The 23,943-nt window shown below is 43.9% G+C and overlaps 1 protein-coding gene across 2 annotated transcripts in view; it reads left to right on the top strand.

Annotated features, from left to right (window-relative positions):
• Positions 1 to 23,943, top strand: part of MAML2 (mastermind like transcriptional coactivator 2) — a 344,880-nt gene that overhangs the window by 223,152 nt on the left and 97,785 nt on the right. For both annotated transcript variants that reach the window (XM_055320599.1, XM_055320598.1), the window contains exon 2: positions 8,705 to 10,267. In XM_055320599.1, the coding sequence (XP_055176574.1) occupies positions 8,705 to 10,267 (1,563 nt within the window). The remainder of the gene's footprint in view (positions 1 to 8,704; positions 10,268 to 23,943) is intronic.

Here is a 23,943-nt window from a genome sequence, read left to right as displayed (position 1 = left end):
TGTGCTTTCCCTACCTCTCCGGGATCTCTCAGCTTTACAATTGGACAGAGAGTTGCTGAGAATCAGCCCTAGGACTAATAAAAGGAGTATGGTTCATGGCCGTGACAGAGAATCATATATGCCCCATAAACGGACTCATCTAATGTTTCCAGACCACTGAGTGCCCCATAAGTCAGATCTCCAGCCAGTCTGTGAGTGCTTCCCTGGGCTACTGCTGGCCTGGGCTCGTTGGGGTAGATGAGATGCACAAGTGTTCGGTCTTCCACTGACTTCTTGGAATGATGTTGTATGAAAAAACTCACGATCTACGAGTCCCACATCGGGCTCCCTGCATGGAGCCTGCTTCTCCCTCTGCCCATGTCTCTGCTTCTCTCTCTGTGTCTCTCATGAATAAATAAATAAAATCTTAAAAAAAAAAAACACCTCACGATCTGAATCAATTACAGAAAACATCAGACAGAGAGCACTAAAATCCTGAAAGCAGGAAGAAAGAACAGAAGAGGTAGGAGGGCAAGGCCTCACCAATGAGATGGGCCTTAAGCTAGGCCCCTTAGAATGGAAGCTTCCAGACTGAGCCCTCCAGTGAAGGGGGAGGGAGAAGCCCCTTGATTAACGATGCTTAATACACTGTACATTCTGCTGAGGAGGACATTTAGAGATTTCAAGAGAATTGCCAACATTTTATACATAGCATTTACTTTGGATTCACTTCGAGATGTTTTGGGCAAAAAGTGAGTCATGAGTAAAGTATTCCATGCACAAAGCAGTTGCGTTTTTCAGGCTTTTAGAGAATACTGTGTTCATTTTTCTGCGAAGCACAGAGAGTCGATCTCTAAAAGATGGCCCCTGCAGGCCTCTGCCTCACGACAACTGCAGCAACTCGTCAGGATGACTAAGGATAGAGTCAGCAGGATAACCACACTGGTTATCACTTAGTAGATCTGCAATGACATTAAAATAGTAGACAATGTGGGAAAATAATTCTGCTTTGAACTTTTTGGTTTAATTTAAACATTCCCCTATTGTTAAACAACAGGTTTTGTTTACACTGTCGTTAGCAGAGTATCAGAATATCATAAAACATCATATTTATTTACATATCAGGAGGCACTTCATTGGAAGGGAAGGGAGAGGCATTCTGCTCCCCTCCATGGCCAGAATCCCATGGAAACCCTGCACAGCAACCATCACACTACATTATTACTTTTTGCTCTATTTCCGGACAGACTGGTCATTCTCTGTGTTTTTTTATTGGGTTTGGGGTGTTTTTGTTGTTGTTGTTGTTTGATCCTAACATTTATTGAGCATTATGTTCCAAGGCCAATTTTCCAGGCTATTTATGCGCTTTAACCATTTGGTCCTCATGGCAACCCTATGACATCAACAGTCTCCCAGAGTATATACTTGGTGCCAAATAAATACCTGTTGAATGGATGAGTAAGCAAATTCCATTTCACGGATGAGGAAGAGCCTCCTTTGTTCTCTTTGTTTTGCCTTCTTCGGGCACATGCCGGGCACGTAACAGGATGACAGTGAGAAGTATCACGTAGGCCTGGCTTCAAGTTCTCTCTCTCTTTTTTTTTTAATATTTTATTTCAATTCAATTTGTCAACATACAGTATAACACCCAGTGGTCAAGTTCTACCTCTCCTACTAGAAGAGAGCTCACAGTAATGGAGCACTGCTCTAAGCTAGGAGCCCAGATGGTGTTTTCTGTACGGGGTTGCATCCCGCTGTGTAGGTAGGTGAGTGCCTGGTTCAGGCTTATACAGAAAACTGGAAGAGAACAGCATGTACACTGCAAGTTGAATTCCATGCTCTTTCAAAATCCCACCTCCTCCCATTTGCCTCCATAAAATAGGATGTCTGCCTCTCTTCCCTTTTCTTTCCATGAATGCTTTGTAGGCTGATGATAAACTTGTAACATTGTCCATGCAGAATTGGTGAGATTGTCCAAACTGAGAAAATGCTGCAATGAAATACCCTTTCCCTGCACTAGTAATGAGGAGTGTTTCTGAGGCAAATTCCAGCTCAGAAGTAACTAGAAGTTAACTCTTCCACAATCCAGCCATGAAAGAGGTGAAAGGGACAGGGAGGCATTAAAGACATTTTGAATATGGGACATTTGGCATTTAGTGTCTTTAGAAGGACAGTGTGTTAACTTGCTTTCTCTACAAAGGTCCTGAATTGGCCACGTTCTTGCTTCCATAGAACACTTTATCTTGGATTTCCTAGAGAACAGCTATTTTCTTCACTCAAATAGTCAATTTTTCTGACTTCAAACCTGATGGAACAAAGTTATGGACCAGATTTCCCAAATAGATCTAACAGGGCTTCCCTGACACCTTTACAAAAAAAGAAAGAAAAGAAAAGAAGAAAAGAAAAGAAAAAAAAAGAAAAGAAAAAGAAAAGAAAGTTCCTGCTTTTTCTTGAAAGAGTAGAAGTTGAAGTTGCTGAAGAGCATGCAGGATATATGCCCTGACTTTTTTTCAGCTCCCGTACATTCACTAATCTAGGGCATGGACTCGAGAGGGGGCTAAGCATTGCACCCCAAACTTGGAATCCCTTCAGGGGGCCCTACACGAACTAGAGTCGGTCACAAAACCTCATGTGCCCCTTCCCTTTTGGCTTATGTGGATGTCAGTATGGTTCTGGTTCTCGGGGCTTCACATTCCTCTGACTTCCAGGTTCAGAAGAACAGAATCACTCAAGCCAAACTCTAGTAGAACCATTAAATTGCTCAGGACTTGGAAATGAAAATGTCCCCACAGCCACAGCCTTCTTACCAGTGTTTTACTGCTCAGTAGTTAGAAGGATCCAGCTTTCCGAGTTCTCACATCAACCCACAAACTACTGTTTGAACACCTCGAGTTTGCCCAGCACTGTGGTAGGTAGTGAGAGGAACCCAGTCAAGCATAAGGCACGGTGCCCACCCTCAAAGAGCTTCAATGCTAGTTGGGCAAAACCTAAATACTATAGGGACAGAAAACAATACCTCACAAGACCAGGTAGCTCAGAACTCTACAAGGGCCAAACAAGAAGTGGCAAGCATTCAGGTGCCTTTTTTTTTTTTTTGAGATTTTATTTATTTATTCATGAGTGACACACAGAGAGAGGCAGAGACATAGGCAGAGGGAGAAGCAGGATCCCTGTGGGGAGCCCTATGTGGGACTCCATCCCAGGACTCCGGGAGCACACCCTGAGCCCAAGGCAGACACTCAACTGCTGAACCACCCAGGCATCCCCATTCAGGAACCGTTAGCAAAAGACTCAAAATCCCATCTAGTTTGGGGCAAAAGTCAGGGAGGAATCAACTTACCTCCTGGTACTGTGCTGAGCTGGAATTTACTGTTCCAGGATACCAGACTTCTTTTATGTCAGGAATCAATTTAAGAATCAAATTATCTGGAGGGTTGGTCTATCCCCACCCTATCACTAATCAGCTGTGAGTAAAATGGCCTGAGGAAAGTTTACAGATGATAAGACCAAGATAGTCATCCCCAGGAGTATCTCAGCAGTGGTAAATCTGGTTCTTGTGCATATGCCCTGTGGAGAAAGACAGAAATCTACTTGGGGGAGAAAATGTGACCTAGGGACTGAATTGTTACCTTTGTGTGGCATATTCCCTGTTTCTAGGGCAGCCCAGGAGACAAAGAATGTATTTATTTTGTGGAAAGGGATAGGGAGCAGGGCAAGAAACAGAAACCAGAGGATTGCACAATAATGGCATTTTTAAATCCCTCCAGGAAGTTTATGTTTCAGTCCTTTAGAAGAGCAAAGTACAGCTGTTCAAAAGGCGAGTTTACTGAGGGACCCCAGCCCTGACTCAGCTGTGTGCTGGGTTTTTCTAGGCCATACATATTGTCCCAGCACCACCGTCCCCAGCCCTCGGGGCAGATAGATCACTGTGTCTGGATCCGACCCTGCCTAAGCCTAAGCCTTCCCCTAGCAGAGACCTCAGGCCTCAAATAGCATCGAGGTATTCGCATAGGAGAATCAGAACAAGGACAAAAATGAAAAGAAACCATCTGCTGGATCTCAGCAAGGTAGAGTGATTTCTGCATAGTGTGCAAACCAGACCAGACTTGCTATGTTGAAATCATTCCCAGAAGCAGCCCTTTCCTTGGATAGTCAGGGATATGATGTGCATCATCTCACAAATTACACATAAAAGTTTGGGTGCAGATTTATGGTACAAAACGAAAACTGCTTCTCAGCCCAGCGAGGTGATGGGAAAAGTGTAAATATTCCCATGTGGTGCCCATTCGAAGCCTTTACGTCCTGCCACTGGCTTAATCATTGGCACAGTTTCCTAAGGCCTGGGATGATTTGATAGCATACGGTTCAGAACTCTGTCTGGAGGCTTACTAAATCTTTCTGACTGACCAAGTGACCCTTTGTCTCTTCGCTTTCTTCTGTTGGAGCCTCGAGGGTGACATCCTGAGCTTTCAGCATCAACCCCTCACCAGTGATGTCACCAGTCTCTCCCTGCCACCCATCCCTGTGCGTTCCGAGTGCCCTTGCCCTTACCCTGTGTACCCTGCAATACATCTTCATTCTGTTATCCTTTGGTCTCGCTTCTCTGCGTCCACTGTGTCCAGACATGGTGGTGTAAGCAGGAGGCCAGCTAAAGGCTGAAGGGAAAGCAAGCAGTGAGGTCTGTGATGAAGAACAAGGATGTGAGGACCAGATAGACCTGGGGCCTCAGGATATGCACTTCTGCTTTCCCCCAGCCCGGCTACCCGAGCCAGTTAGGCTGTCCGAGTCTGGAGATCCCCTCTCTCCAAATCTCAGTACGAACCCAGGTCATCATTCCTCTGACTGAGTCTCACTTCCTGGGACTACTTTTGGCTTGGTCAAACGGCCTTGAGTTTTCTGACAAACTATTTTTCACTGAAGTATTAGTGACTAACTGCATTCTTCCTCTACTCCTTGTAGAATATTTGCATTTTGTCACAGAACTTTTAGAGACTCTATATCATAATTCACAGCCATATATCTGATGGAGAAACTTTAGTCCCGCCAAGGATATACTTCAACGTCAAGGTTGAACTTTGCAAATGGTTGATTGTATTGGGCCAGTAGTTTGATATCTACTGCAGCTATGCATCTGATGGTTCTTGGTGATATAACTTCGATTAGAAAGTTCTGTGAGGCAGGAAAGACTGTCTCAGAATCTCTTGGTAAAGTGTCATACCTGATGGAGTCCTAATGCAATCCCTTTCATCCATGGGGTTGTCTTCCACAACATCACTTAGGGAGGACTTCTGCCTCCCCATCTTAAGACATCCATCCAGCCCCATACATATACCTAAGAAACAATTCTTATTCCCTCTGTACCTGTTATTTCCTAGGTTTGGGCAGGAAAGTGTTCTACGAGGTAGCACTGTTTATAAAGGATGCATTTACTGCACAACACAGGCTCTGCAGTGCCAATGCCTGCTTTGGTTCCTGGGTTTATTCCTTTTTTTTTTTTTTTAAGAGAGAATGAGGACAGGAATGGCAGGGCAGGGGGAGAGGGAGAGAGAGAGAATCTCAAGCAGACTCGCTACCAAGCACGGAGCCTGACATGGGGCACGGTGGTTGATGAGGGTTTGATCCCAGAACCCTGAGATCACGACCTAAGCCAAAACCAAGAGTTGGACATTTACCCGACTCTACCACACAGGTGCCCCCGGCCTATTGCTTATTTGTTTGTATGACCTTGAAGTCTCAGTCTCCAAACCTTTATTTTCGCTTGTGTAAATTGGGGAGGGGGAGGTGGTTGGGTAGAAATAATATCAACCTCACAGAGGTGTTGTGAGAATTCTTCATCAGTGTGAGAATTAAGTGAGACTATCCATGCAAAGAACTTATCACGATGCCTGGTATGCAAACCTTCAATGAATGATCGTGTTGTTATTATCACTGCTATTATTATTGCTGCCACCACTAGTTACAGCCTCTCTAGTCCTGATGGCTTAGAGATGACACTGGTGCTGCTTCCCAAACTATGCACGGCACTGCCCAGGGAGTGGCCTGAGCCATGGGAGAAGCTGGCAGAACAAGTTCTTTCAAAGCAGTGGAAAGTAGATCAAAGGCAATAACCCAAACCTAGAAAAAGAATGTATTCCTTTGTTTGTGTGAAAAAACTTTCAAAATGTAACATGCTGAAAGGAAGACATATGGCCGCTCACGAGGTAACATGGTTGAGCCCCTCAGGTCTGCTCTTCCTGAGCCCAGACAGGGCTGCAGTGGGTTTCATGAATGTGGTGAAGGCTGACGGTGGTCTGTGATGATGTTGCCTCCATCAGTGAGTAATGAGCTTAGCAGTCAGCAAACACGCAGAGACAACAGAGATGGTGGCGCAAGGAGCTCCACACCCAGGGCAAAGTGTACCTGTGCCTTGCTGCAAATTGCTCATCACTTAGTGTGAAATTTCATGGCACTTGGCTAAGTCTCTTGGCTGAAAATAACAGAAGCCCAACTCATATTAGCTCAAGCAGAGAGGGGCATTTCTTCTCAGATTCCACAGTGTATTGGGGAGAACCAGGCAAGAGACAGACTGATCTGGGATTGAAACCCAGCTCTCAAATTTTGCCAAAACTTATGTCTCCCCTCTCTGTGTTAGTCTTCTCTCTTTCTGCAGACTCACTTCCTCTGAGGCTTTGGTTGACACATTGGAACAACAGCTCACAACATTTGTTAATGACTATGCAGCCATCCCAAGAAAGCCTGGTCTCACTTTCTCCAATTCAGAATTCCCATGGCAGGAACTAATTGGACCAGTTTAGGCCATATTCCTTTCCCTGATTACCAGTCAGCAATGGGAAAAGGTAAAAACTTGTTAGAATAGCTTGGGACATCCACCCTCACTATATGCCACTTGTGAGTGAGCAAAACCACAGATAAGGATTATCTGACGAACTACATGACAAGAAACATACTGTTCACATTTGGCCCTATAACTGCATCCTGTCCACTCGCAGACTTCTCTCATTTCACCAATGATTCAGGACGTCTGTCTGCTCACTGCCCTTAGCCCCTTTGTGCTGGGCAGACCCTAGCCCTAAACAAGCTGCTTGCAGCATAATATAGTGGAAATGCTGCAGGCTGTAGAATTACACAGACCTTGAGTTAAAACCCAGGTCTGCCCCTTACTGGCTGTGTGACACTAGGCAAGTTACTTAGCTTCTCTGAGCCTTGGTCTCCATCGCTATAAAATAACACGTATCTAATGGAGTCGTTGTAAAGACTAAGAAAAATAAAGTAACTATATTTAAAATACTGGGCATATGATAGATGCTCGGTTAGGTTGATTTCATTGTCTAATTAGGCTACCTAGAAGTCTTCAAAAGGGTAGAGGAGTGGTGGTAAGTGAAAAGGGAGACAGGGAAAAGTGATAGCATTTTGTATTGGGGAACTATTCTGCCGCAGGTATTTTCCAACTGTCCAGAGCAGATGCTAAATAATTTAAACGGGTCAGCTACATTGGGAAGTCACACTTGGATAGATACAATCTCTTACTTTAGAGGCAAACCAACAAGGATCTCAAGATAATGGTGAATGTTTTGTTTCTCATTAATTTATTGGTCCTTCATTTCTCTCCCTATACTATCGAAAGTCCACATAATACAATCTAATCACTGAGTTAGTGAACGAAGTACTATAACATTTTGTTGTTGCTGTTGCTGTTTGGAGAGGCTCTCCTCTTTGAGAATGTAGTAAGTCATTTTTAAAATATATATAAACTAGAATTTACTGAGTTCTTGTGATAGCAAGCACTGTGCTAAACTCTGCGTGCGTTGCCTTGTTTCTCCTATGAATTAAGTGCTATCGTCCCCATTATCCAGATAAGGAAATTGAGGTTCAGATAAGTAGAGCAGTGAGGTTACTTAGCACCCGGTAATAGAACAGGAATTCGAGCTCAACTGTGCCGGCTGCAGAGCCTGAGTTCTTCACCAAGGCACGGTACTGGTCCTCTGCACCTTGGTTTTAGTTACAAGTTTTTGAGACGGGCAACATAAGAAACGACCCTCCAGGAAAATCTGTGCTTAGAGTGACTCATTTGATAAAGGGCGATCTCATGGCACGTGTGCCCACATGATGTTGCCTCCTGGGCTTGGGTGCAAAGCCACAGAATTATAGGAATAACAATAGCAGAACAACAGATACACTATCTCCTTGGATACAACAACTGTTCTGATGACTGACTTAGAGGATAAGAGTGATTAAGGGTTTCATAGATGAATCCGTGAAAAAAAACGAAACCAGAGATGGGGTCCCCTTTTAGACTGTTCCGCGTTTGGCATCTTGGTCAAGGTTGTGCTCACTGCAAGGGTCTGTCCCTGCTTGGGGCTGTGTGTGCAGGCGTGGGCAAGATCTCCTCCTGCACCAGAAAGGTGCATTTGGTGATGAATCACGGTATTATCAATAACTCCCGATGTCATGAGAAGTATATTCCGTCTGCCGACCTCTGGCTGATCACAGGAACCAATGTGATCTCAAATCACTAATTAACCTGCTCCTCCTGAAACAGTTTATTCTGTTTGGCCTGCACTTCTGTGAGTTTCGTTGTGTTCATTATATTCTAGGCTTGTGCTTCATTTGTACCTTTTCTTTTGGAATTCCTTCCTGTGTGTAAATGGAAAGAAAACGTTGAAATATTATGTCACATTTGGTTAATATCTCATATTTTTCTTTTTCATTCTTCCTCTGTTTCCAGCTCCAGGGTTCCTTGAAAAGAAAACAGGTGGTGAACCTGTCTCCTGCCAACAGCAAGAGGCCCAATGGCTATGTCGACAACTCATTCCTTGATATCAAAAGAATCCGCGTTGGGGAGAACCTCTCTGCGGGGCAAGGGGGTCTCCAGATAAATAACGGACAGAATCAGATGGTGTCGGGGACCGTGCCCCTGGGCCAGGCCCCCCTGCGGAAGACTAACGCCCTGCCACCCCACACGCACTCTCCCGGGAATGGTATCTTTAACATGAGCTTAAAGGAAGTGAAGAAGGAGCCGGGAGAGACGCTATCTTGCAGTAAGCACATGGATGGCCAGATGCCCCAGGAGGGTATTTTTTCCAGTAGGTACGGGGATGACCCTGTAGAACAGCTGATGGATCCGGAGCTACAGGAACTGTTCAATGAGCTGACCAACATATCCGTGCCTCCCATGAGCGACCTGGAGCTGGAGAACATGATCAATGCCACCATAAAGCAGGACGACCCCTTTAACATTGACTTGGGTCAGCAGAGCCAGAGGAGCACACCCAGGCCCTCGCTGCCCATGGAGAAGACCGTGATCAAGACCGAATATTCCCCGGGCCTCACCCAGGGCCCGTCGGGCTCTCCTCAGTTGAGGCCCCCATCAGCCGGCCCTGCCTTCTCCATGGCCCCTTCGGCCCTCTCGGCTTCCTCCCCAGCCCCTTCTGTCCCGCAGAGCCAGGGTCAGCCCCCCACGGCCTCGGGAGCAAGCCGGGCCCTGCCCAGCTGGCAGGAAGTGTCCCATGCGCAGCAGCTCAAACAGATCGCGGCCAACCGGCAGCAGCATGCCCGGATGCAGCAGCACCAGCAGCAGCAGCAGCACCAGCAGCAGCAGCACCAGCAGCAGCACCAGCAGCAGCACCAGCCCCCTGCCTGGTCGGCCTTGCCCTCTTCCGCCGGGCCATCCCCGGCTCCCTTCGGGCAGGACAAAATCCCCAGCCCGTCTTTTGCGCAGCAGCCGTTCAGCCCGCAGGGCTCCCCTATGGCCGGGGTGGCGGGCGGCGGCGGCCAGTCCAAGGTGATGGCCAGCTACGTGTACAAGGCCGGCCCGTCCGCCCAGGGCGGGCACCTGGACGTGCTCATGCAGCCGAAGCCTCAGGATGTCAGCCGAAGTTTCATTACCAGCCCGCACGCAGCCCTGGAGCCCCGCCACGGCAACACTAAGCCTTTGTTCCATTTTAACTCCGATCAAGCGGGCCAGCAGATGCCTTCTGCTTTGCCTTCCCAGAGCAAGCCTTCTCTCCTCCACTACACCCAGCAGCAGCCGCCGCCAGCGCAGCCGCCGCCGCAGCCGCCGCCGCCGCCGCCACCGCCACCGCCACAGCCACAGCCACAGCCGCCGCCGCCGCCGAGCTCCATTTCAGCCCAGCAGCAGCCGCAGCCACCGACCCAGCCCGCCCAGCCCCTGTCAAGCCAGCCTCTGCTGAGGTCCCCCTTGCCACTCCAGCAAAAGATCCTGCTTCAGAAAATGCAGAACCAGCCCCTCACAGGCCTGGGGTATCAAGTCTCCCAACAACACAGACAGGTAAGACCATGAGTTTGCTCTTCCAAACACAGAGGAGCGGAGACCTTGTAGCCTTGTCCTTCTGCTCTGGTTGCTGCTGCCATTTGTGTTGGCACAGAAGCAAGACCACCAGATAGTTGTGGTCCTGTCAGATTCCCATTCACGGAAGGCCTCGTAAAGTCCGGCTCACTTGGGGGCATCTGGAGGCAAGAGCTAGTATTTCCTTGTAGAGCATTCCTCTCATTGGGATCTGCAGTGGTCAAAGCCTCTGCTTATTAAAAACATTGCATTAAAATTCATGCCTTTAGTGACATGTCCAGTTGTCAATAAGATACACCCAGTGTTTATTCCTCCAGTCAATAAGTCGGTCGTTAAGTCGACCTGTGCGTCCTGGTACCTACCATGTACAAGATGTTGTGATTATGCTGACAAATGACACAAGTCCACACATGATATTAAGAGTATTTAATGACCAGTCTACACCCACACCAACCAACTGAAATGTCCGAATGCCCAATGCCTCATAATAGATCCTGTCGTGACCACACTGGTGCATTAAATAAGACACAGTCACTGTCTGGAGAGAGAGAGAGGCTTTCAAACTCTCGTATTAATACTAAGTAGAAAGGCTGATGACATGAGAGCACAGAGGCTGGGGGTCTTACCCTGCAAGGGGAAGTCAGGGAAGTCTTCTGGAGAAAGTAACGCCTGCATTAAGTGATGAAGAAATTGTCATCACTATAAACAGAATATCTGTGGTTACCTTATATCCTGTGATTAACATAAAGCAGAAGTTTTATTCTGCACCAGACATGAATAGTATGAAGAGATAGCTCTTTGCCTCCAGAACACATGCTAGTGAGGAAGCTCTGATCCCCAGGGAACTTGAGAGCAGAAACTCTTCCTGGAGGGAGGAAGGTCTGAATGTTGCTTCGTGCGTGTAATTTGACAGGTCTGCGTTGGTGGCCAAGCACAAAGACAGCACGTTACACGTCAAAACAATATGTCAGGATATTAAGAAGGCACTCGGTCTAATTCCCATCACATTCCTAGAGAGGTTTACGTGGCTGCCGCACAGAGAAGAATGCCACAAGCGCCACAGACTATGGCCAAGCTAACCTTTGCCCTAGATGTATGCCAGGAGAAAACTAGGCTCCACCAGGATTTGAGAGCTCTGCACCAAGTAAAGCTTTGAGCTCTTACCTGCTTAAGAAGTATGAGGGTTAAAAAAAAAAAAAAAAGGAGGGGGTTTAATTGTAGTTGATGAAGAATGGACTTGAGTAGAGCCATATGTATATTTTACAGAGTACCTTTTCAACAGGTAACTTAGGAATCATTTATAAACAAACGGCATGGTGGAACTTATTCCTGATGGCATCGGTGGGCAATTGTGTTTGGATAAATCTAGGTTCAAATTCTTACTGTGACCTTCACTAGCTGTGTGACATCAGGCAAGTCACTGGACCTCACTAAGCCTGTATTTTCTCACCTGTAAATAGGGGTGATAATAATACATCCTAGGACTTTTTTTAGAATAAAATCAAGGGGCGCTTGGGTGGCTCAGTTGGTTAAGCGGCCAGCTATTGATTTCAGCACAGGTCATGATCTCAGGGTCCTGGGATGGAGCCCCATCTCAGGCTCTGTGCTCAGCAGGGAATTGGCTTGAGATTCTCTCCCTCTCTCCCTTTGCCCCTCCCCCGATGGGCACACTTGCTCTCTTGCTCTAAAATAAATAAATAAATCTAATTAAAAAATGAGATAATTTTGCACCCAGAGTTTAGAATAAAGTTGGCAATTACTGTGATTATCATAGAAAGAACCATATGTGATACCAGAATATTTTTAACAAGTATTACTCTTATGTAGGAGATACACTGGAATAAGTCTCGAATTCTAACATAAATATTTTTGAAGGAATAAAGGAAGACTATCCTTCATTCTTTTATTGGATGGCGAGTGGGTAGTGATTTACCATCCCTACGCCAAGACTTCTGATCATAAAAATGGAAATAACAAATATGACATATAAATGAGAGGTAGTGTTTATTATTTACCCTGTAACTGGCTTGACTTCAGTCTCTCTTCCTTATGGTATCTCATTTCACCCATACAAAGGAAATACCATTGTTCTCATCTTACAAGTGAAGCAGTTGAGGCACAGATAGGTTAACTAATTTTTCCAAAGTCACACAGATAAGAAATAGCAGAACAGGGCAGCCCGGTGGCTCAGCGGTTTAGCACCTGCCTTCGGTCCAGGATGTGATCCTGGAGACCCGGGATCGAGTCCCACGTCAGGCTCCCTGCATGGAGCCTGCTTCTCCCTCTGCCTGTGTCTCTGCCTCTCTCTCTCTCTCTCTCTCTCTCTCTCTCTCTGTCTCTCATGAATAAATAAATAAATAAAAATCTTTAAAAAAATAGCAGAACAGATGGTCTATTTTAAAGTTTGTACTTTTAGCCACTGGCTGTACAGCTCACAGGTAGGATTTATTGGGAAATGAATGACCACTTATAGACCATTGTGAAATTCTCAAAAAGAATATTTCTTGTAAGATTGAGCCATATTTACATAATCTACAGGGTAGATGAAGTCCTTTGGAGACAAATAAAATCTTAAATCTCTAACCTTCAGAGTTGTTAAAGAAAAGAATCGAAAAAGATCTGCGTGATGGTTGACGTTCCTAAGGGTAAACATCATGGAGCTAACCAAAATAAATGATTTACAACAGGAAATCTATCTCTTCAGTCACCCCATCAACAATTCTTTGGGAGCCTTCTTGCATCCTCGGTCCTGTTTCCAGCTCCATTGCTCATGTCAACAACTGGGGCTTGGCAAATACACTCATGATCTCTTTGTCCCCACTGAATCTTCCAGAACCCAAGCACACCAGTGGGTGCTGATGGCCAAATCAATAAACATCTTTCAGTGTCTTAGCCCATATTTAACTTATTCCAGTGTATGTGACACATGATGCCAAGATAATTTTCATCTTTTCAAGAAAGCCCTTAAAAAATTATAAAAGTGGCAGCAGCATTTTAAGCCAAAGGCCCCTTCTGTACAGGCTGGACATAGCCACTCATTTATAGCTTTATCCTAACTTTGTAGATTGAATCAGATTGTTCCTTCCTGCTCAACAGCTCTGAGGGGGAGGATTCTGAAATCTTGCATCTGAGTTGTAAGCAAGTGTATCCGAGCTGTATGGTCAAATAAGTGTTGCCCTCTTAAAAGCATTCACCTTTGGGGGGCCAGACTCATGCTAATAAGAGAGCTATTATTCAATACGGTTACAGAGTTTTTCTCTGGGGATTCTCTTCAGAGCTTTTAGTACATTGAGTGGATTATTACCAATGAGGTAATATTCATCCTGTCTGGGAGATCTTTGAAAACAGGCAAGATGCATAATGCTGTTTTAGGTAAAAAACAAGGAATAATTGATAGGATAGGACTGGATTTCAAATTTGGTTTGTGAACTTTCCCTGAAGGCAATAAAGAAAAGAAAATCAATGAGTTGCTTCCCAAGATGATAATTTTGAGAAGCAACTTTCATTTGGATATGCATATTTTCAAGGTTTTTCTAATTCCTATTCTCTCATCTAGTATATTGCCAAGTATTTTCAGCTCAGAGAAGGTAGTTTTAACCCAGCTATTTATAGTAGACAGTACAAATGTGCGTTCTCATTTCCAATTAGCAAAATCTCTGTTACTCATGACTAGAACCATAGGAGGGGAGAGATCGGCAGTAAGCAATTCTTAAGTTTGTCAACTAGAGTGTCCGAAATGAAAACACTGCTCGTGATTTTTTTTTTTTCTCACTTTGTGTCAAACATAGGAAGACTTACTGTGGCTAATAGGAGTCCTTCTACCTTGGAAATGGTGGAAGTCTTGGCTTTCTGCTATAAGATGGTAGATTGAATTTGTCAATAAGTTGCTTACAGTTTACACAGCAGAGTGTGCAAAGATGGCTTTCTCTTCACCCTTTGGAGCTCTGCACCCAAACGGATCTGCATGCTCAGGCCAAGAATATACTGGGGGAGGTCTGTGCCTCTCTCTCTTTATTGGATATCCATCTCTGTTCTCCTAGATGTGAATGGTGCCTGAGAGATGGATGCAGCATAATCAAATTGTTGGAGATCTCTTTATTGTTCCATGCCTGGGGTGGTTTCAAGTAATCTGTTCTCTGGATACTGAGAGGACAAATGGTATTTGGTATTTCACAAAATGTCTTCAGTGACTCTGTTTTGCTAGTGTTTGGGGCTTGGAAAATGGAAATACCTCCTGGCTATAATTTCCTTCCCTTCTGATTTGAAGGTTATGGGAAAGGGCAGAAGAAGGATATAATGCATGCAGTTCTGATTTATCTTCAGGTCACTGAACTTGTTTAAGGTGTGAAAGAGTTATTGGTTCACTAGGGCTTGTGAGAGTTCAATCCAGAAGCTCTAACTTCTTGAACCAAGAAGTGATCTTTGTCAGAGCCGTATAATCAGACACTTAAAAGTGTGAACTTTTTTTTTCTAACATTAGATCCATGAAACTCAAGTGTGTTCTATATTTGGTTTAGAATTATCCCATCTCTAAAAATGCTGAGAGGGAACGCAGCCAGTGAATGGATGGTTTGTTATGACCGAAACATAAATTTGTACATTTCCTCTTAGTTTAAAGCCAAGCTCCTCAATCATATATTAAGAACCTCACCCCACTCTCTCTGCCTAGGCAAGTTTATCCTTCACTACTCTACATGTCAACCCTTGGCGTAAATCAGGCAAGGCTAACGTTCTCCTCCCCATCTCCTTTAAGGTAATTTTAGATATATCTGATCTGAAAGATGAACACCCAGTTGAGGATGAAGGAGTCACTGGACCTCTCATATACTGACAAATCCTTATAATTGCCCAGTGAAAGTGCCAGAGAAGAGATAGAACCTTGAATCGTCTGGGAATGCCTTTTCTAGTGGGAAAATAATTATAAATTAAATGTTCTGCAACAATATAACATCCAAACCACCCCTTTGCCAGAGGCCACAGGTTGGCTCAAGGGTCAGCCAGTTAGGGTAGTGCCAGGGTTTGGGTTCAAATGTCAGAACCAGGTCAAAAGAAGTCAGGAGCATGAAGAGCCAAAGACAAGGCCAAGCCACTTCCTATACAAGTTGGGACACCAAACCAGTCAGTATACTCAGAATCCAAGAGTGAAGTTAGGATAGAGACTCAAGAGATCCTAGGTGATCATTGCAAATGACCCTCGACAATTTGGTGATTTCCGTTATGACTCACTTTGGCTGGGCTCTGCTGGCAAGAGGGACAAGGTCTGACACAGACATACGGACGATGGTCTGTGGCAGGCCAGGAACATCATGTTTGCATTTTCGTTTTACCTTTGATATTTCATCATTTATCTTTTCAGTTTAAAAGAAAATACAAATTTGTTTTTAATATTTCACCAGACTAGTGCTAGGGCTAAGATCCCGAGTGAATTTCCAGACACATGTGTTAATATGACTTGTACTGAAGAATCTTGATTGGCAAAATCGGCAGGAGGGATTTTGCACGTGTCTTGTTAGTTTCTGTTAGTTGGTTTGTTGGCTGTAACGTTAGTACCAGCTCTGTGCCACATATAAACAGCCCAAATGGTAGATGTTAATATTATCAACCCCCCTTTTCTTTTTTAAAGTGAGGGCACTGAGGCTCAGAGAGATTAAATAACTTGCTCACAGCTACAGTTAGTACCTGGTCTGATTTTAAGCCCAGTGTTAATAACTACTGTGCTAAGTTAAATAACTAGGTAGAAGCAGTTTGGGCTGTGCTAACTGGGCCTTTGCTAGAATATCTGCAATTTCATTATTGTCTACATGCCCAGTTTATTGCTACCTCGGGGAAAATTTAAGCAAATTCTGATTGAGGGAGGGATCTTGAAACAAATTCACCAAAGCTGCCTTATCTGAATCTACAGATCTCTATGTCTCCTGGTCTGCCCAACCAAGAGCCATGAACTAAAGATCTCAGGCTAGGGATCCCTGGGTGGCGCAGCGGTTTAGTGCCTGCCTTTGGCCCAGGGCGCGATCCTGGAGACCTGGGATCGAATCCCACGTCGGGCTCCCGGTGCATGGAGCCTGCTTCTCCCTCTGCCTGTGTCTCTGCCCCTCTCTCTCTGTGTGTGTGACTATCATAAATAAATAAAAATTAAAAAAAAAAAGATTTAAAGATCTCAGGCTAAATTGGGTACTGGCCCATCCTGAACTCTACCAGTAGTTTTTATTCATCCATTCAAAAAAATATTTATTAAGTGCTTACTATATGCCAAGCACAGTTTTGGACACTGATACCACTACTCAGAGTGAAGAAGATATGGTAAGAAAAACATTAAATTTAAAAATGTTTTAAAAAATCAAATACTCAGAGAGTATTTTCAAACTGAGCTGTTTTCATCATATTGCAGGCTCAGCTTGTTCTTGCTTCTGTTGCTAGGCTGATTTGCTGCCGGGCTTCTTGATACTTCTGATCCCAGATAAAGATGGAAGATACTCAGGGGAGTGGTGTGTGACTTAGCTTTTAGAGGAAGAAAATCAAAGGTTTGGTTAGCTTTTTTAAATGATGAAGAAAATTCATTCACTTTTTTTGTTCTTCAACATGATCCATCAAGATTTAAGAACTGTCCAGGGTCACGGTTAGAGTTTCATACTAAGATAAATCCGTAATTTGTGCATGCATTCATAGGATGAAAGTTTATTGAGCACCTACATTGTGCCAGGAATTGGAGATTGAAAGATTACATGATTCAAAGGACCCTCTTTGCACCCGTCTAAAAAAGATCAGGAAACCATGGTCCCACCCCTCAATGAGCTTTTGGTCTGAAGGAGACATCTGTCCCTGATACTTACTGGATTCTTATTAGGTGCGTATACTACAATCTACTCTGTATATAACTGAGCCCAAATCAAACAGACCTTTCCCATAAGTCTATAGGTTCAACTCTGAATGTGTTATTTTAGTCTATTACAGAATAGAGCTCTATTTGCTGGATATTCCACTTTCATATCTGTTTTGCCCTTCTAATGTATTAATAGCTGAGAACCCAGGAGAGTGAATTGGTGAAAAGCAAAAATTAACTCCTGCATCCCACAGTACAGAAATAAACACAGTAACAAGAAGAAGATGTTAGCCTTGGAATCATAATGCATAAGGTTTAAATCCACACTTAGGGGAATGACTTCTATTATTCTCATTCCAAGGTCTTTGTCAGTATGTTGCATCCATCAACAAGAGCTGTGCATTTAAAGCATTAGTGGGTAATTCAGCCTGTTGAATACCAAGTTTCCAAGTAGGGAAAAAGGGGTATGAGGTTAAGAAATAGATTTGATCCCAGACATGGAAATGCAAGAGGGTTAATGGAAAATCTGACAGATATTTAACTATAATGTGCATTAATGTAGGTGACTTAAACAATCCCCTTTGCACCCATTCTAATTACTTTTGCCTTTTCTAATCAGATGTCAGTTGTTATCAGTTTGGTAGAGGAGGGGTGGTGATTTCTTTCTGTGAAATCGAAAGGAAGCAGCAACCCATTTCACCAGTGCACTAATCGTAAATTTTCACGTTAATGGTTAATTAAAGTCAGGCCTGGGAACTTGAGACTCAGAAGGTGTTTACTATAAAGGAGTTCTCGATTTGAAACAAAAGACTGCACAAATGTTTAGACTGCTAGAATCAGAGAGATGTAATGTGAGTGAATCATCTTACTCTTTTGCACTGCCTTTTAAGCAGGGAAGACCAAAGTTAAACGCACAGAGCCTCAGCAGCTCTCTTGGATACTAATTAGAGAACTCTGGCTGAATATTTGCATTTCATGCGATGAATCTGAACAATAAAGTGGCACGTTATTCTCCAAGCAATAAATTGAGTAGAGCATAATAGAGAGAAGCCAGTGTCTACTTTCCTGTGCATCCTGCAAAATGAAGTTCCAAGGTCCCCGAGGAAGAAAGAACGGGGGGTGGTTGACCTGTTTCCCTTTCTTTCTGCTGCTAATTCCCTCCTCTCTGAATCACTGGCATTTTCCACAGTTTGCTTTTCAAGGGAGCTGAAGTTCAGCTCCACCTTTAGGAAACATGAACTTCATACACAGGGAACTTTTCTGGCCCTTTGTGGTAGGCCCAGATCTATGTGGGTGCACACGCGAATGTGTGGGCCTTGCACTCTGGTCTTGGGCTCACATTTCTGCTCCATGTCTCTCAGTCTCTGTCCCGTCACCCCTCCCCTTGGCTGGACCCTCCTCTTTTACCCTTTCCCTACAGATGAGGTTTGAAATTGCATCTTTCCCCTGAACTCCTTGAGACCTGTTCTATGGCAAGCCTTAAGTGGGAGTCAGGGGAGGAGAGGACATTTAGCCACTGGAGTTATTGTCGGCCACGAGGATGAGAGACTTTTTTCTGGAAAAGGATCATACTGGGGAGAGCCACAAAGCTAACAGGCTGGCAGGCCCATCTCTCTGTCCCACAGGCCTCTGGCACAAAGGAATGAATTTTGGATGGACATACCCATGGGTGAAACATATCCTCAATAGCTTCTAACCTCTGTCCCTTCTCACTTCAAGTGCTGGCTAAACTGGCCTGCCTCCCTCTGGTCTTGCCAATGTGCAGCTGGAGTGAGCATTCTAAAATAGGGATGTGATCATGTCTGTCATCTGCCTGAGTCCCATAAAGGATCTTCATTTTCTCAGAATAAAATCTGAATCCTTATGTAGCTTATAAAGCCCTACATGACCTGGCTCCTGACAAGATTTATTGGTCTCCATCCCCAGATTTTTCCATTCCTTGACTCCCACCCACTCGTTCACTCATCTTTACCTGCCAAATTCATATATACTCTGCACTCTGGCTCCTGCCATAAAAAGTGAACTCTGATTCCTGAGAAGTACCATGGTTTTCCTTACCCTCAGGTCTTTTTTTTTTTTTAATTAATGATAGTCACATTGAGAGAGAGAGAGAGAGAGAGAGAGAGGCAGAGACACAGGCAGAGGGAGAAGCAGGCTCCATGCACCGGGAGCCCGACGTGGGATTCGATCCCGGGTCACCAGGATCGCGCCCTGGGCCAAAGGCAGGCGCTAAACCTCTGCGCCACCCAGGGATCCCACCCTCAGGTCTTAAATACATTGTTTCTTCTGCCTAGAAAATTCTTTTGCTCTACTCTGCACACTAACCTAACTCTTTACTTTCTCAGTATGAGCTAAGACATTTCCTCCAAAAGGTTTCCCTGGCTTTCCAATCTGGATTAACTCCCATCCTATATTCTCTGGTAGCTACCTCCACTTCCTCTCTTTTAGCAGGTATCAGCCCTCATATATCTTGTTCTTGTGTGTCTTCCTCAAGTAGACTGCAAGCTACTTGAAGGCAAGGATTGAGGCCATTTTGTTCATCATTGTATTCCAATCTTTGACATGGCTACTATGTAGGAGGCATCCAAAACATATTTGTTGAACAATGAACAAATGAATCATACCATTGACCCATCATCCATTCTTCTGTTCTGGGGAGTTAAGGACACCAACATACCACACTCTCCTCCCAAGAAGGAAGGAACAGGACCTACCATTTCTACCTTCTCCCTTTACAAGTTTGCCTTTAAAACACCACTGACCAAAAAAAAAAAAAATAAATAAAACACCACTGACCATGGATCTGCACCAATGGGTCTAGTTTTCAGGGATGAAAACCAGAGAATTCACTCTCAGCTGTCCTGTGGGTTAAACCTGTGAAGGGAATTCTGCAGAGGCGCTCTTGGAGCCTGGACTGACCTATATCATGGGGAATCATGAGTCAACTAAGAGAATTTTATCACTCATATTCCAAATGATTCTTTCTTTTATGAAACATGCATGGAATATTGATAATTTACCAACAGTGACCAAAGCACAATCACTACCCATTAGTAATGGACAGAAACAATTGATTATATAGTATTACAGGGCTTCTAATAGACGTGTCCATAGGATATTTGAAGAATGCTAAGATAAAGCACCTATTATAGCTTTGGGAACTAGAAAAGGCTTCCTGGATGAGGCACCTTGAGGAAGAATAGGAGCTTATGAGGTGGGAAGGGAGAAAGCCATCCAGACAGAGGCTGAGCTCTTTTGGAAGACTGCAAGTGATTTAGGAAGGCTCAACTATGAGGTGTTCAGTCAAGAGAGGAGAGAGATGAGACTGGTAAATGGAGTCAGATCATCAGAAGACTTAGAGACCATGGTAAGGAGTTTGAAAATTCATCTTGAGGGCAATAGAAAGTTTTATAGAAGGTTTTTGAGAAATGTAAAGAAAAAAATAGTATGGGTCATCTTTAAACAGAGGCATAACTTGCACCTCCTGGAAAGTAGTTGCTTAATTCAAATATGGTGAATGTTAAAGAATCAGATTTGGTCTTCAGAAAACTCACTCTCGTTACAGTACAGAGAACACACTCTGGAGGCCCAGTCAGGGACAATATCTATATGCCAGGGACATTTCGGATTTGGAAGGTACATTCAGTGGGAGTCCAGGCAGCTCCACCCTTGCCAACCCCAGAATGTCTCTGCCCATTTCTCTCCTGTTCTCTCCTTACCCCCTACCCCTAGCATCCTTCAAAAAATAACTTTCCATCAGTAATCCTAGCCCCTCAGAATCCCATTTTTTCAGTTACCAGGCTCGGAAGGTCTGCAGTCAGGATAATTGCTCTCTGTCCCTTAGGCCTGCCCCCCCAGGTGCCACTACAGATACCATGGATAGCCTCCCGCCGCCCTTCTTCCTCACCTCTGTCTCTGCTACTCCCCATGTGCTCGCATTATTGCGAGCCTCCCTTTCCAACTCTCTTGTCCAGTAATGGGCTAGACAGTGTATCTAAGAAATTCTACCTTGTTCTGTGCTCCATAGGACTGAGGCCAGTGGCTGGGGTTCCAATTATCTCTGTTGTTTTGTCCAAGCCTTCTCCCTGGCAATGCACCTTCACCCCAGATCCAATCAGTCTGTGAGGCTCTGCTCCACAGGATCAGCTCTCCTCCTTATGAATGTCTTTTGCCCAGCGACTACCTTTTCCCATCCTGCCCAACTGCTTTGATAGTTCCAAAGTGTCTTGGAACCCCAGCCTCTGCCCTAACTGCCCATGTTGCTGTAATCACCCCTCCTCAGACTGTGAAACAAATAAGGTTTGTTTTTTCCTCCTCTAGTGCCTACAACAGAGTGCCAACACTTTCAGTACCATTCTTTTTCTTTCTTTGATCCAATTAGCCAATGTAGAGTACATCATTAGTTTCAGATGCAGTGTTCAATAATTTATCAGTTCAGTACTATTCTTATATTGTATTATAATTTTGTTTAGGTATCTGTTTGGTCCAGTGAACCAGGAATTCCTAGAGAGTTAGGATCCTGGACTTTCTTTTTCTTCTCTGAACTCACAAAGCATTTTGCATCTCTCATCGTATCCACTGCTTTCTACCTTGAATTATAATTAAGTCTATATGTCAACCCCTTCACTAAACTGCAAGCTCCTTGAGACTGGAGTCTGTATATAATTTATCTTTGTACCTCCAAGGGCTAACAGAGTACCTGAGACAAAGTCCCAACATAAGGACACATAAACAGGAGAGGTGGGGAGAATAAAGAAAGGGAAAGAGGCTTCAGTGTGTGTGTGTGTGTGTGTGTGTGTGTGTGTTACAGTTGTACAGTCTTGAAATCAAAGGAGAAGAAATACAGTTGAGTAACTTCTGACATCAATCTGAATATAAAATGTTCATTATTGAAAATTTATGCATTGCTTACTTCCAAAAATGTAAGCCCCTTAATGATCAGCCAGCCTTGGTCAAATTACTTGAATTTTCTGAAACTGAGCTGCATTATCCAGATAATAAGCACCAAGACCCTATTTCACAGAATTGTTGAAAAAATTCCATGAAATAACCCATGGGACTTCTGACAAATTATAGGGCCTGTACCTTGTAGGCAATTCACAAGTGCTGTTAGTTTGCTTCCCTTTGCAAAGTAAGGACCATCAGAAACAAATCCACTAAAACAATCCAAATTAAATGTTAGTAGATAGTTGCAGTGAATTCCAAGAACTGGGCTTCCATTTAACTTTGAGTTTCCAGGTGACTAAGGCAAAAAGAAATTATGTGGGGGATATAGGGTTTTGTTTTGTTTTGTTTTTTCTTTAGCATGCCAGTTCATCAGTGGAGGCAAACTATTTCCTGGAAATGAATTCAAAGGTACATCTATCACTGGGGGAATTAGGTAACACGATGGACATCTTCCACTGAAAATTTTGCAAAGACACCATGACACTGTTTACTTTGAAGTTTCTGGTATTAAAGCTGCATTGTAAAATCCGAGGCCAAAATATTGAATTTTAATTCAGTGAATACTTTTCCCTAGGAAGCTGAGATAATGAAATACAGATGTAATGTCTTCTGAAGCTCTGTATCAATGGTTTTTGCAATTCATTTTAGCGAGAATACGTCTCTCCTCCCCTCCCCCTTTCAAGGTTTCCCTGAGACATCTCCCTGGAACTAAGATTCCTTCAGGACAGTCTCAAACCAGGGTTCAGGCTTATCCCAACAGAGAGTTTCGAGATTATGCAGATACGCACAATGAAAATTCCCATTAAACTGCCTCACTCAAATCTCAGTGTCTTACATGAGGCTTTGGCAAACCCGTGCATTGTGTAAAGTAGATGAGACCTGTGGAATGTCTGTCTACCTCAGAATCAGATTTCAAGGAGTTTCAAAAATCCTTTTAAGCTATAATCTTATCCCTCCATATAGAATAAAACTGTAAACTTCAGTTGTGACCACCTCTGTTCACCAGACCAAGCTCATTAAAAAATCACCGTGAAAATATTCAGCAATTGGTATAGTTATTTATCAACAAATATTTAAACACTTCTTGTACACAGAAAACCATGCCAGTTGCTGTAAGAAATATACTGAATGGGGTGTGCTGTGTGGTGGGGGCCGCATGGGAATAAGAAATAGAAGCCAAAGATTCTAGACACAGACTTGTTGCAGAGTATTTTACCTTTAGTAATTAGGCTTTGTTTGCTCCCTTTGTTACAATTTTATTCTATAATCCTGAATTTTATGACTCTAAAATGCAACTACTGTCCTCATCTTTAAATTTGTTATTTTTGTCAGAGTAGCACAGACAAATAATTTAAAAAGCCAAGTAGTGCTAAAAGGTGAAAGCTATTCCTTATTCCATAGGCACCCCCTAGCTTCACCCCTCACCCTAAAGGAAACTGCACTCATCATTTTTAATTTCTTCTTCCGATTGTTACCATCTGATCACTAAATGTACGCGTGCGTGCCTCAGACCTCTTGATTTGTTCCTTTTAAGCAGTGTCTGTTACATCTTATGCAACAGATGAAGATTTTAGTCTTTCTGTTTCCCCCTTCACCCTCACAAGGTATGTCAAAAATTTGCCTAAGTCCGCATCAGTGTTTCCAGAAGTGCGAAGATGTAAGTAGTGTTTACAGCCAAGACAAGCCAGAGTACTGTAACCATAATTCCTCTGAAGGAGCTCAGTGTCTAACTTTGCCTTTCATTTGTGAAGTTTCTTTGACTCTCTGGCTATGTCTTCTCATACCATCCAAGAGCTCCATGAAACACCTGTAATTCCTGTTAGATCATCTCTTCATTGTTTCTTTTCCTAGACACATCTCTCCAGGAGCCCTCTCTCTGCACCAACCATCC

This window comes from Nyctereutes procyonoides, unplaced genomic scaffold (genome assembly GCF_905146905.1).
Source record: "Nyctereutes procyonoides isolate TBG_1078 unplaced genomic scaffold, NYPRO_anot_genome, whole genome shotgun sequence".
Classification (NCBI taxonomy): Eukaryota; Metazoa; Chordata; class Mammalia; order Carnivora; family Canidae; genus Nyctereutes; species Nyctereutes procyonoides.
The sequence above is the reverse complement of the archived record's forward strand: the minus strand, read 5'-3'. Positions and strand labels throughout refer to the sequence as shown.